Source organism: Pavona decussata, unplaced genomic scaffold, assembly GCF_977016875.1.
Source record: "Pavona decussata unplaced genomic scaffold, jaPavDecu1.1 SCAFFOLD_182, whole genome shotgun sequence".
NCBI lineage: Eukaryota > Metazoa > Cnidaria > Anthozoa > Scleractinia > Agariciidae > Pavona > Pavona decussata.
The window spans coordinates 339,159-352,758 of NW_028145592.1; the positions used below are offsets into that span (position 1 = coordinate 339,159).

The window sequence follows — 13,600 nt, forward strand, 5'->3', positions numbered from 1 at the left end:
TTCTCGTAGTCTTGACTTGCCGCGATTTCGTTTTGAGCAGCAGCGGTACTTGTACTCGGGCAGTTTGTTTAAAGTGCCGATCCACGATTGCTTACTTGTAAGTGCAACTGGAACAAAGACCTGTGAGCCATATTGTAGTTGTATGGAGTCGCATTCAACATCTCTAGGTAAGAATAATGGTCGTTATAGTCTTCACCGTTCTCCATCTTCACAGCTCGATTGCTGCGCAAAAAGGGAATATTTTGGCAGGCTTCTGCCTGTATAGACTCTTTGAAAACAAGATCAAATTTACTTGGTTGACATTTTCATTCATATTAACGCATGCAAATTGAAAAATCTGACAGTTTTAATCTTTGACAAAAATTTGTCCAGCTCAGAAGCAGGACGACGGTGCCATTGAAGTTTGGTACGACTTGACAAAATTTTGGTGGAAATGCGCACCGTGCGCACTGGTAGAACGGAACTGATGACAAATATTTGAATTTGCAAAATAAACAAAAATTCGCCTAGTGAGTCCGGGCCCATAGATGCGTTTACCAATTTCTCTTAGCTATGGGGCTCCGCGCGTGCCTCCACTAAAATAGTGGTGTTTTGCTGAGATAAAGCAAGATTTTATGTTTACAGTGTCGATTCTCATTATTTTATACCCAGTCACTGCGTTTTATACCTCAGTCCGTGTTTTATACCCAGTCCGAAGTCCACAGTTCTGTACATGTTTTTAGTGTCTTATACCCTAGTCCATGTTTCATAGAAATTCATACATACCCAGTCTAGACTACGAACTACAGCCTGGACATTAGTCCGTGTTTTATACCCAGTTCGTCCCTAATCCCGTAATCCGCAGTCCGTAGTCCACAATGCCAGTTGATTTTACACTAGCAATTTGAAAACAACGCGCCCTTTCCATACACTTTGTGACATGGTAAACGACGTATTCGTCGAACTCCTGTTATGCTTGCGTACCGGTAAATCTTGATCGTTTGCTCTGCTCAGAGCTGACCCCGCGCAAGATGGACTGGTTAATGATCCTTCTTTCACCGTTTGTCGTGGTCTTCGTCTATCCCGTAGTTCTTCCTATTATGATGTACGGCAGTGCCGTTTTTCTCCACGTTTACCGCAAAAGACGGCGCCAAATTTACGATGCGTATGCGGACAATTTTTGGGACGGCGCGCAACAGACTGTGGCCGCGTTTTTTGATGCCCACGGTACACTTTGGCACGGTAAGTGTTTTATTTTTCTCCAGGTTTTGGGTTGATAATTAAGGGCCAATGAGCCAAATCCACGGTGTAAACGAAAAAAATTGTATTTTTTTTAATCTTTCGCGTTGTTTTCGTTATTTTTTGAGGAGCTGGATTATTGGAAGATCTCCCGCGCGGCCCGGTCAGTACTTGCAATGGTCCTCTCCTTGTTAAATGAAATTTGTTAAATCTCCGCGTCTTCTGCGCTTTATTACTGTGTGCGCGATGGAATATTTTCCTTGACTGCATGCCCGCCTGCTAATAATCGGCTCGAGAAATCGGATACAAAAGGTTACTGTTTTTTAAATTAAAATGTTTACATCTTTGCTTAAATGAATTGTACCAAAAACAGCAGCATGCGTGTGTCCTAACATTTATTCGAAGTCAAGTACCTTAGCTTTCACGTGGAAAAAAAATTACTTCACATATAAAACGCTTTTCTTGCATGCATGACAAAAGCCCGCCTGCGTGATCGTGAAATACAATGAGTACAGGAAATCCTCATACACCTCCCACGGTGAATCCGGTGATGGATAGTCGTTACATAACCCTCAGAACTATTTACATGACCCTTAAATCCTTTCTTTTCCTTTTTTTTTCATATAGATTTAAGCTTATTTCAAGATTTGCGTAAGGATTTTTAAGATTTTTTCATTGAGTCTACACGATCGTGTTGTCGTTTTTTGAATTACGATAAAGCGCAAAATTTTGTTGGGGATCTGTAGATTTTAATATTTGACCTATTAAAGTTGGCCATGAGCTGTGACCGTTTCCTGTTTATGAATCTGTCACGTAATTGAAGAACAAAACGTATGTAATCCAATCTTGGTCTCATGACTGAAAGTTCTGTTGTATTACTGTGCCTTGGTGTATAAATGACATAGATGGACCAGATAATGTAAAGTTAATAGGGTTAAATACAGAGGATGACACCCAAACACCCAGAACCTTTAAGCTTTAAAAATGCCTGTAAAAAAAAAAAAAAGGCACATTCCATCAAGGTCTTGCCTCCGGGGATGAGGGGCACTTGACCCATGTTTGGGTATAGGGGTGCCGCTGGGGGTTTGAAACCCTGACCCTGTTTAGGACAAAAATAACCTTAAATACCTACCCTGTGTAGGACAACGCCCTCTATTTTAAGACCCTATTTAGGACAAAGGACAACATTTAGCTCTTGTGTTACACAAGTGTTTGTTGGCAATAGTAATGACATTGAAGGCCCACTGTCACTTACCAGACGTGATGTTCCACGCATTGAAACGCGAATATCAATCACAACAGATAAAATGATACACTTCCGAGAAGTGATGGCGAAAAATCCCAAAAATTCGCATTAACAGCCGTGAACCTTAAGTGGAAACTCAATTGACGTGAAGCATTGTTCACTAAAATGAATGCAGAGTAACGCCTCTGATTTCGGATTGCCAAATACTCGACGACAGTCTTGCAACCATACCCTGTCTAGGACGGGTCCAGGACAGACTGGCTTGAAATTATATACCCTGTTCAGGGCAGAGGGGCCAAAAACCATACCCTATCCAGCAGCACGTCCCCGTATAGCCCATATAGGGGAGTACCCCCCTGGGGGGTCTTGCACACCAGTTTATATTTCCTTTAGGTTGTGGGAGTTCCATTTTCAAGTGATTTGCCCCGAAAAAGATTATTTTATTTCAAATATCACCTTGAGCTCTTGACCATTGTGAAAACACAGAAATTTATGACATTTATGACATTTTTCTGCCTTATAAAAAGTGGTATTGATTTCTGAATCCTGACCATAAAAATTAATACTGACAGTAAAAATTATGATAATTTTTTGCAATTATTTATGTCTCAGAATTATTAATATCGTTAATCAATTAATGATTAATGATAATTGAATTTATTAATCAATCAATTTATTTATAACAAAAAAGTTCTTTGTTTCCCTGCCTTGAAAGTTGATGCACTCGACTCGTGCCTGGATACTCGAACCTTTCGAGTTTCGAGGATCTAGTCACGAAGTTCGAGTTTCAAGGGACTGTCAACTTACATTTGCACGGTACTGTATGTGTCATAATTAAATTTTTATATCCCAGTTCACTCATAATTGCTTATTTTTTGTCCCTATATGAAAAAATCGTCGCTAGAGAAGCATAAACGTGGTTACTTTCTCAGAATCCTGAGAAAACAAGCTTAAAATAGTTGAGGGAAAAATGGCACAATTTGCATGATTTACCGCATAATAGTCCTTTCTTATCGCACAATCTACCCTGAAAATATCACACAATTTTAGACTTTTTATCGCACCCTATCAGATGGCCTGTTATAAGTAATGTCAAATGCACATTCCATTGAAACCTTTAAAAGCAAGGGTTTTGCATAGATTTCATCCAAGGAATGGTCTAATAGAAATTATTAAAAACTGGATCGTTGTATAATGCAATATGAGCGATTTGATTGGCTTAGCAGCCATGGTATGTAAGGCATTATACCATGCCCGAGTAACAGAGACCATTAAGTAATGTCTTCTAATTGTTCTTGCAAAGTGAAATCAGTAAAATCCAGCAATATTTCTTGATTGTTTTTAATAAAACAATTATTCCACTCACGCTTGTTGGATATGAGATGATTATAGCTAACTCGGTGATGCGCGCCTCGTTGGCTATCTATCATCTCATATCCAACGCGCATTCGTGCAATAATTGTTAAATTCAGTTTTATTTCTTGTCTATTACTTCACTGTATAATCAACCATGTCTCAGAAGAGATACGGACCATAACTTTATTATTTCCCTCAGATATTTTTATTTTTAGCTTGTTAAGAAACTGATAGTACTTATTAGTACATTTTGTCCTGTCTACAGGCTATGAATTGATTGGAGTGGAAAAGCTACCAGCTGAAGGTCCAGCATTATTGATATATTATCATGGAGCATTACCTCTGGACATGTATTACATTCTCGCTAGACTTATACTTTGTAAAAAGAGAAGGCTCAGAAATGTAGCTGCTACATTTCTATTTCAAATACCAGGTTGGTTCAGTAGCTGCAAATAATTTTTCATTTTTGAAAGGGCATACAGTATGTCTGACAACTTGACATTTTGTTCATACAGTTAAACAAAACTGTGTAGTCAGACTAGAGCCCAGTTGTTCAAAAACCGATTAACGCTAATTTCGATATATTAATAAAAATTCAGCCTGTAATTATAACATCACTTCAAGGCTCCGGTGAATAAATTCTAGAGTTTATATGGGTTTATTTCCCAGAGCCTCACAGTTATGTTTATTGTTTCGGGCTGAATAATTTTATTACAGTACAAACATCATATTGGTTGATTTTATTCAAACATCTACAAAACGCTAGGCTTTGGTATTAATTCTGTACAGTTGAGATAATTTCATGGGCATGGGCCGATTTTAGTTGCTATGGATGCCTGAGGTCTGCTGTAATTGGCAGCTTTGATGTCAGTTTTTAATTCAAAATAATGCAAATCTTGTAACACTTTTGTAGTGATTGCTGCTGACCAAGCTTAAATTAAGATTTACTGCATATATAGTCATTCACAAATAATTTATACATCTAGCTGGCCTAAAGTTTTACAGCAAAATAAATGCAATTAGATCAATTGAAAGGTGCACATAACATGGCCCTAAGTGACTTTTGATGTAAGGTTAAATTCTCCTTTTGTTTCACAAGCGAATACAAGGCAATTTGGAAGGAGAATCTAGCAATTTATCAGAAGTCACTTACAATAGCAGGGGTGCAAATAACTAACGGGTAGGCGCCAGTCACATTGTCCGGTCAAACATGTTTTTGCTCGGACACTACCCGTTTTTGGTCGGTCAAATTTTAACAGTCGTAACTTTTGCGATGGTGAACCCAGATTGCACAGTAATCCTTTTATAACTAAAAAACAACTGAATCCAAGTCGGTTTGGCAATAAAAATTAAAAGTTAATAGTTTTACTACAATTACTGCAGAAGCAGCCTCGCATTCAGTACGTGGAACGGTTACGCAAGATACTACCGCAATTGTCCATTCTTCCTTACATCTGGCAAAATCACTTATAATTAAATATTACACTTTGACAACCACCACTTCATTTCTACAACTGAACTTTAAGTGAAATGTGCTGCAGAATATATGAAAACTGAAGGGTTCAATCGATCTCTTAATTAATTTGAAAAAAGAAGCTAACTGAAATGTAAACATAAACAAGAAACACTTAACTTTAATTCATATCGTCTTAGGGTTTCGAAATTCGGCAGCACCATACGTAATTGTATTAAATGCCTTTCTTCTGTTAAGAATCCCTATAAGACAACACTATTCTTCCACTTTTTGTGTTATACGCTTCATTTTTGAGTTGCATCAAGTGATGAAATCACCAGAAAGCTTTTAGTTAGTAACCAAGCATGTTTTGCAGGGTGTGCCGGAAGTAACGTATGGTTTGTTCGCTTTTCGCACTTTGCAACAAATGCTACGTGGAGTATTCTTGATGCAGCGAGATTATTCTTCGTGAGGTTGCTTTCCGATCATTCAGTCAATCAAACAATCAATCACTTTATTTAAGAGTCAATCATGGTTTCTAGCCAAAGGTAAAACCCTCTACTAATTGGGAACACTTAAAGTAAATAAAATAACGGAAGACACCATGATTTGCGGTCGCGACAGGGCTTGATGACATCGTGGAAAATTGCCACTACCTGGAATTTCTCGACCACTAATTTGTCTAGTTTTATATTCGTTTTTTCTTTCTTTCTTTCGGAAACATGAACATTGTCCCTCGTGATTATCAAATAGTTAAAAATTAAAATCTCTCTGAACAAGTCGGTAAAGGACCGGACAAGATGTCCATCAATCCAAGGATTTGTCCGGTCAATACCCAATTTTGACCGGACATTGTCCGTTGACCGGCCGTTATTTGCAGCCCTGAATAGGGCCTTTTTCCAGGCCCCCCTTTAATTTTGATAAGTAAATTTAATTTTATCACCTGCGGTATTTATGGTAATGTATTATTACTGTGTAACTATGTTACAATGTTCTGTAAGATGTTAATAATAAGAGGCAATTTGTTATTACTTTATGAAGGAATGCAGTTGCTTCTTGAAGTTTGTGGAGCTGTTGAAGGACGTTCCAGAGAACAATGTGTACAGATTCTTAAGGTTTGTCATCTTCACTTGCTCAAACAGTGGTAAAAATACTTAAAAATTGAGAGCTTATTAAGCAGTTGCACTTCAAGACAAAATGAATAAGTTCTATACAAAATGTTATTCCAGTAAGAGAAAGAAACTTAATTAGTTAATACATATTAAGCAAATCAGTCTGACAACTAATGGTTCATAAAATCAAAAAGACTTACTTTTAAATAATTTTATGAGATCTATTCTGCAGGTTTAACTTATTGATGCTAAATTTAAAAGCTACATGCATGTATAAGAGCCATTAACGAGAAGGGTGACCACAGATATGACTTCTAGTTCCCTCGGCAGGGTGAGGAGAAGGGCCAAGTAAACAAAAATATAATAATTATTTAATAATCTCCATTTCTGGGCATTTCAGAAATAGGAACTGCATACCCCTAAACCACAGTTTCCAAGAACTGTTAGATCCAATTCTACATGATACATCTTACTTGGAGGACTTTAGGGGCGTATCCAGAAAATCCAGAACGAGGGGGCAGAAGAAATTGTGGCCAGAGCACAAGAACCGACCACCTCCCGCTCCAACCCCCAAATGAAAAATTCGCATTTGTGGAGATTCTGCTTTACATCATTCTGGGAGCATTTGAGACCAAATATTAAGGCTTTGGAAGACAGAAGTACTTTTATGAGGATTTTTTTTAAAAGGATTGATATTTGCATAATACCACTTGAAAATAAAAAAACTTTTAAAAATACCAAAGGGGTTGGGGGGGTGAAGGGGGGGGCGGGGGTGCAGCCAGGTCCTCTCCCCTAAATCCACTCGTGGACTTGCGAGGTTCAGTCTTCCAAGTGTCACACAAGTATGTGAGTTTTTTATTTCTATGTTAGAATTCGTTAATGCCTTGTTCCTTTTTAGAATGGTGAGTTGTTGGCCATTTCTCCAGGAGGAGTCAGAGAGGCCTTATTTTCTGATGAATATTACACCATGATTTGGAATGGAAGGCGCGGGTTTGCAAAAGTGGCACTGGAAGCCAAAGTGGTGAGTTGAGGGACGGATGTTTACAAATTGAAGGCTGCAGTGGATAGTAATTAATACAAATAGTGGGCAATATAACAGATTAAGTAGTACTAGCTGCAGTGAAGTCCAGGGTATTTTCCTCTAAAGACATTAACAAAGGTAATTTTGCCTGGTCATTCAGCAGAGCATAAATAATAATGATGATGATGATTAAGAAGGAGAGGAATTTCCAATCCCATCTGTGAGAGGAGTATGGGTATTTTCTGGAACTACACAGGGTAGCCTGCAGACAGGTGTTTTTTTTGCAATTTTCAGGTGAGCAGAGGCAAGCGTGAGGCGAGCGCAGAGTACGAGTCACTGGTGCATGACTCATGCTCTGTTCTTGTCTCCTCAGTAAAACATAAAAAATAATGTTGTGCAGGCTATGCACAGTGGTACCAGGATGATGTTAATGGAGATGATGATGATAACGATAATGATCATGATTATGATGATTATTATTTTACCACATGTAGGATGAAGAACAATTTTATAATCATTATATTATATATTAATCATAGTGATTACTGGGGGCACATTAAGGATTTCAACAGATTTTGAAACTCTGTAAATACGGCAAATACAGGCTTGGTCAGTCCTCCCTTATAAGAAACAAAATCCTGGTGAGTAGTTCATGGGCTTTGCAAGTTCCATCTCCTAGGAGTTAAAATACTAATACCTGCCCTCTATTTTTCTCTGCTTTTAGCCCATTTACCCAGTATACACTCAAAATATCAGAGAAGCTATCCGCTCTGTTCAGATAGGACGCAGTAAGTAATTTGTCAGTTACAGTAAACTGCTGCTACTGAAATCCTCTAGGCTGCTTGAAACCCACAGGGTGCACTATTGTTCTTAATTGTTTTTAATTAGTTTTATTTTAGGAATTACATTTTATTAGCTTCTCCAGAACACTACAATTTACAATAAATTTGAAGGCAGAAAATCATTTTATTATATAAAAATGAGTTAAATAAGTACTGTTGGTAAATGGAAGAAATAGATAAAATGCAAAAGTACTGTACAAGATATCCTGCAAATGTAGACATATTTCCGGCTGTCGTTTCACTCCACCGAGAGAAGCGACAAAAGACCAATATTAATAAAATGAGTAATTAAAATAAGTTGGTAAATGGAAGAAATAGATAAAATACAAAAGTACTGTGCAAGATATCCTGCAAATGCAGACGTATTTCAGGCTGTCGCTTCACTCCACTGAGAGAAGTGATAACCGGAAATAAGTCTGCGTTTGCAGGCTATATGTGCAAGAGGTACACAGCAACAGTGCTTGCCAATTCTTGTGAGCCTAGGACACGGTATCCCTACCAGCATTTGAGTGAGATGGTGCAGTTGAATCATGAGTAGGAACTTTCTCAATTAATTTGTTTGGGCCAAATTTTTTTTTGGTCTTGTTGCAGAGTGGTTCCGCAAATTGTATGAATGGACTAAATTACCTTTGGTACCCCTGTATGGAGGATTTCCAGTCAAGTTAAGGTAGGAACTGAATAAAGGTCTGAGGCCTCTGGCATTATGAAGGAAATTACTTACAAGCTGCATGTATGTAGTAACATACCCATTACCTGTGATGGTATAGTCCTTCTCTGAACATTAATGAGTTGATTGAAAGTACATGTAAAATTTTTGTTACTGGTTTGGGGCCCATTTCTTGAAAGTGCCGGACACTTACCTGGCCCCGATAAGTGTCTTTGGTGATAATTGTTTCTTGACAGAAATCAACTTTTGTTAGCTTTGAATACTAAATTTTAAAATCTTTTAATTCTATGCAAGCATTGGCCAAGAACCTTGTCTGTAATCACTGCGTAATTGGCCAAAAAATATTTTAAAATATACTTATCGGGCCCAATAAGTTTCTGGGGACTTTCGAGAAACAGGCCCCTGGTATTATTATATTAACCCTTGAAGCACCAGTAGTATCCGGGAGCTAATGCTCTGCTCAGTTAATGCATTTTGAGTCACTGTTGTGAGTAACAGGGAAGAGCCACCCAGTGGATCTGTTAATAAACCATTATTATTATTATTATTATTATTATTATTATTATTATTATTATTATTATTATTATTGTTATTATTATTATTATTATTATTATTATTATTATTATTGTTATTGTTATTGTTATTATTATTATTATTATTATTATTATTATTATTATTATTATTATTATTATTAACTGATTGCCAGCTAAGACTGTTTAATTAATAGGCTTATAAACTCAGATAAAATTTGTTTTGCAATGTCTCAGGTTCCTGTAAGTAGAAATATGACTGAAACAGGCAATCAACCAGAATAAGGGCATTTTATAATAATAGTAGTTTTCATTGTTTTCTAGAACCTTCATAGGAGAGCCTGTTTGTTATGACCCTAAATTGACTTGTGATGAACTAGCTGGCAAGGTAAGCATTGTTTAGACAGTGTAAAATTATATAAAATTACGTCCTGCTGTCTATAAATACCTAACCTTACTATTAATAAATTTCCTTCCAGTTCTCCATACTTGATATTTCCTTTAATTTGCCTTTGAATTCCTATTTTAGTGTATGAATTTATGGTTTCTTTAAAAATATCTCTTACTATTCTTGTGTATATTTGTTGCTCTGATGATAACTTAATTTGTAAAATTTCAGTACTCATTCCATTTACTTGTATTATTATTTGTTATATTTAAATGGACTTTTCTGGTTTAAAGTCTTCTTCCTGTATCTTGCCCATTTCTTATAAATAATACTTATGGTAACAAAAAACATGTAAATAGTAATTGCCCACATTAAATTACAGCAAATGTGGCAAGGCAAGAGAACGCTTGCAAGTGCTCTAACTAACCAAAAAGAACGTGCCTGGCAGTACAAAGTGTAAAACATATGGTTATACTGATAACATAATTTAGTTAGTGCTTACAGCTGTAGTACTTAACCATACAATAGTACTCAGAACTGACTATTCAACAATTAGTTTTGTCATGCTCTCTGGGGAGCAGAAATGCCGCAGTGGTGAGATCACTTGCCTCCCCCCAAAACCATTGGTTGACTTGTTGGTTGTCAGTTGAGTTGGTTGTTGTTGGTTCTTGTCCTTGCTCTGAGAGGTTTTTCCAGGTGCTCTGGTTCTCCCCTTTCCTCCAAAGCCAACATTTCGATCTGGAAAGTGTCCCCAATTACTGCAGCTGTGCTAAATACATTTGACACTTAAAGAAAATGATCTATTTTATTTATTTATTTTATGGTCTTAAATTGTGAATGGGTTGCATTTCTTATAACTACATGTATGTTACATGAAGTGTATGCCTTACAGGTTCAAAGGGAAATCCAAGAAATGATAGAGGCACATCAACAGCTGCCTGGGAGTATCATCACAGCACTGCGAGCAAGATGGCAAGCCACTAAACAACAGTGACCTCAAAATATGCAAATTTAATAAATTTAACTTAATATTATAATTACTGTGCCTTTCAATGACAGCTGGCATCTGAACTCTTCAGTTAAAAGCACTGACGTCTGGGGAAAAAAATGTTATTGAACAAAATGCTCTGAAATCTGACCCAATTACAGCCCATGGGTGTGACCTTATGAACTCATTTTAAGGAAATTGTTTTGTCTCATTTGATGTCAGCAATCAGAAGTAGTACATTGAAACATTGATTTGTTTGGATTAATGCATAGAGGTCAAATGTTATTGAAAGACACAACTGTAACATGTTTTAATAAAATTATAATAATCTTTATTTATATATAAGTGCCAATTCTACTAAAAGGTGCTTTACATAACTACTTAAAACATTCTAACAAAACCTCTAACTATAAGGCAATTAATGAAAAACTAATCAAATCATATAACAATGTATTAAATGTAGAAAGAATGTTAAGATTAAAGGGTTTAACTCTAGGACTTTGAAGTTCTAATACAATCAGGCAATTATTCTAGAGCATTGGGGTGATTACTGAAACAGCTCACTTTCCATGGGGGTGCGTTTTTTGGGGGGAATCCTAAAGGAACTGACAGATCCTTGTCCGGAGTGGATTCGTCGGTTCCTTTGATGCAGCAAGATCCTAATGATCTGAGATCACAAATCCGTTTTCAGATTCTCCCAAAAAAACGCACCCTAGGTTTCAAGATCTAGTACTTAAGCGGGACTAAAAGATATTTATACAGACATCCAACGTGTCCACAATGCACTCCATGAAATACAAGGTAGAATGTGATACCAAATTAACACATGTTTCATAAAACAGACAAGGATCTTGAACAGTATTTAATTTACTTGTTAAAATTTGCAATTAAATAATTTATAGATTTTATTTTTAAAACACTGTACTTGTAAGTGCAGCAGCAGCACTTTATTCAGGAAAAGAGATCTATAAGAAAGCACTATATAGCCAGTTTTGTGAAAACCTATCTTGTATATAATAAATTAAAAAATATGAAAAAACATTCGCAAAATTAATAATAATTTCTAATTATAGTGCTTTTATCAGCAAATTTATTGGAGGGGGAATTCAATATTGCTAGCTTGACTGTATAGTTGAAATTATATTTATAAAATAATATGACAAATTTATACAGTATTTTTGATACAAAAAACAAATTTGAATTAAATATAACATATATTCTATTTGGTGTTTGCGGGAACTGAATTTATTAATAAATTAGCATTTATGAAACTTAGGGAATGAACTAAGGAAATTATCAAATTTAAATAATTTGAGAAGAAATACTGGTTTAATGTACTATTAATAATATATTATATCATACAGTCCTAGCTTGTAGTATAAAAATTTCTTGAAATTTATTTATATCAGTTGATGACACAAAAGGCACATCCATGCTCCAGAAAATAGTCATACCCAGTCCTACCTCGTACCTCAAAGAGGGTCATTGGAAATTCAATGGGGGAGGGGGTATTTCAAAAGCCAAAACGTTTAAAGGAAAATATAAAGTTCAACTGGAATTTTCAGTAGGATGGGGAAGAGTTCAAACAAAGCACACAAAACAATCCTTGTTACAGTGTCTCTAGGGGGTTGGAAGTATGGATATTTTCTGGAATAACACATTGAGTTGTATTTGCAGTAGAGGCCATCCTGTGATGTTCCCACAAGTCTGGTGGGATTTGATTTATTTGAAGAGTTTCCTGCAAAGGGGGCATATTAATCACCTTTTTGGCCAAAACTTCAGAAAAATGCTCTAGTTTTAGCCAGCACTGCTGCCTGTTGCCACTAATTAAACTCTAGTACATTGTTAAAGGCAAATTTATAAGGAGTTTTGCTGCTGCCTTAATTAAATGCAGTTTAATTCTAATGAAATCAAAAAGCAAATATGGGTACACAACTGCATCGAATGCTAAAACTGGGCACGTTTGAAGCGTTTTTCAGACCTTTTAGCCAGAAAAATGTGATGGTTGAAGCTTGTCCAGGAGACCCTTCATTTAAAAATAATTCCTTGCATGGCCCTCCAGTGAAAATCAGTGGTGGCTTGATTATTAGTAAGAATTATAAGAACATGCATGGTCTGGTCACAATTCTTACAATATATTTGTACTTTAACAAATTCAAAAATATCCTCAATAGTTAATTTATTTCAAAATTGGATTTTTGTAGAGTTATTGAGTTTGTTGCTTTTTTAATAAAGTGATTATTATTTTTTCACTGTTGTTGTGTGCTGAACTAAAGCAAATAGCAAATATGGCATTAAAAGTAATGATAACAACAAGCAAACAAACAACTACTGTCAGAGAAGAAAATTGAAATCTGAAATTTGTGCGCCATATCCTCGCCATAAATCCAAGATCCTGAAATTCATGTCAGTGCCGATATGTTGACTGCGTCAAACGTACAAATAACAAAAGTTCCATTAAAGATAAGATTTTGTGTGATTTTGTGAGTTTGTTGAATCATTTTATGCTTTCTGTTCAAATGATGGTGTGCCATCCGGAAAATAAATAAATAAATAAATAAACATAAATTAAAAACAAAATAATTCACCCGATGGTTCTTGAAACTTATTTAGTAAATCGTAAAATGATTTAGTAAATTCACAGACTCACACATATTTAATCACAAAGAAAAAAAGCTCTAAACCGACTTTATTTTTGTAACCTTTGACCGCGGTTAAGTGCACGTGGTGGCATGGTACGAGATTGATTTCCCGCGGTTTTTAAGACTTGGCACCCCCT

At 36.1% G+C, this 13,600-nt stretch overlaps 1 protein-coding gene across 1 annotated transcript; it reads left to right on the forward strand.

Annotated features, from left to right (window-relative positions):
• The first annotated feature begins 203 nt into the window (after positions 1–203).
• LOC146462992 (DGAT1/2-independent enzyme synthesizing storage lipids-like) lies at positions 204–13,071 on the forward strand. Its single transcript, XM_085084951.1, has 8 exons — positions 204–1,221; positions 4,086–4,253; positions 6,315–6,388; positions 7,284–7,406; positions 8,131–8,194; positions 8,840–8,915; positions 9,770–9,833; positions 10,726–13,071. Exons 1-8 carry the CDS (start codon positions 1,011–1,013, stop codon positions 10,825–10,827), a joined length of 882 nt encoding a protein of 293 aa, XP_084941077.1. The 5' UTR covers positions 204–1,010; the 3' UTR covers positions 10,828–13,071.
• The last annotated feature ends 529 nt before the right edge of the window (positions 13,072–13,600 follow it).

Excerpts from the sequence above, each read along its gene's own strand:
- LOC146462992 (XM_085084951.1), top strand. The coding sequence starts at position 1,011 with ATGGACTGGTTAATGATCCTTCTTTCACCGTTTGTCGTGGTCTTCGTC. Across the intron at positions 6,389-7,283 it reads AATGTGTACAGATTCTTAAG|AATGGTGAGTTGTTGGCCAT; the intron begins GTTTGTCATCTT and ends GTTCCTTTTTAG. Across the intron at positions 8,195-8,839 it reads CTCTGTTCAGATAGGACGCA|AGTGGTTCCGCAAATTGTAT; the intron begins GTAAGTAATTTG and ends GTCTTGTTGCAG.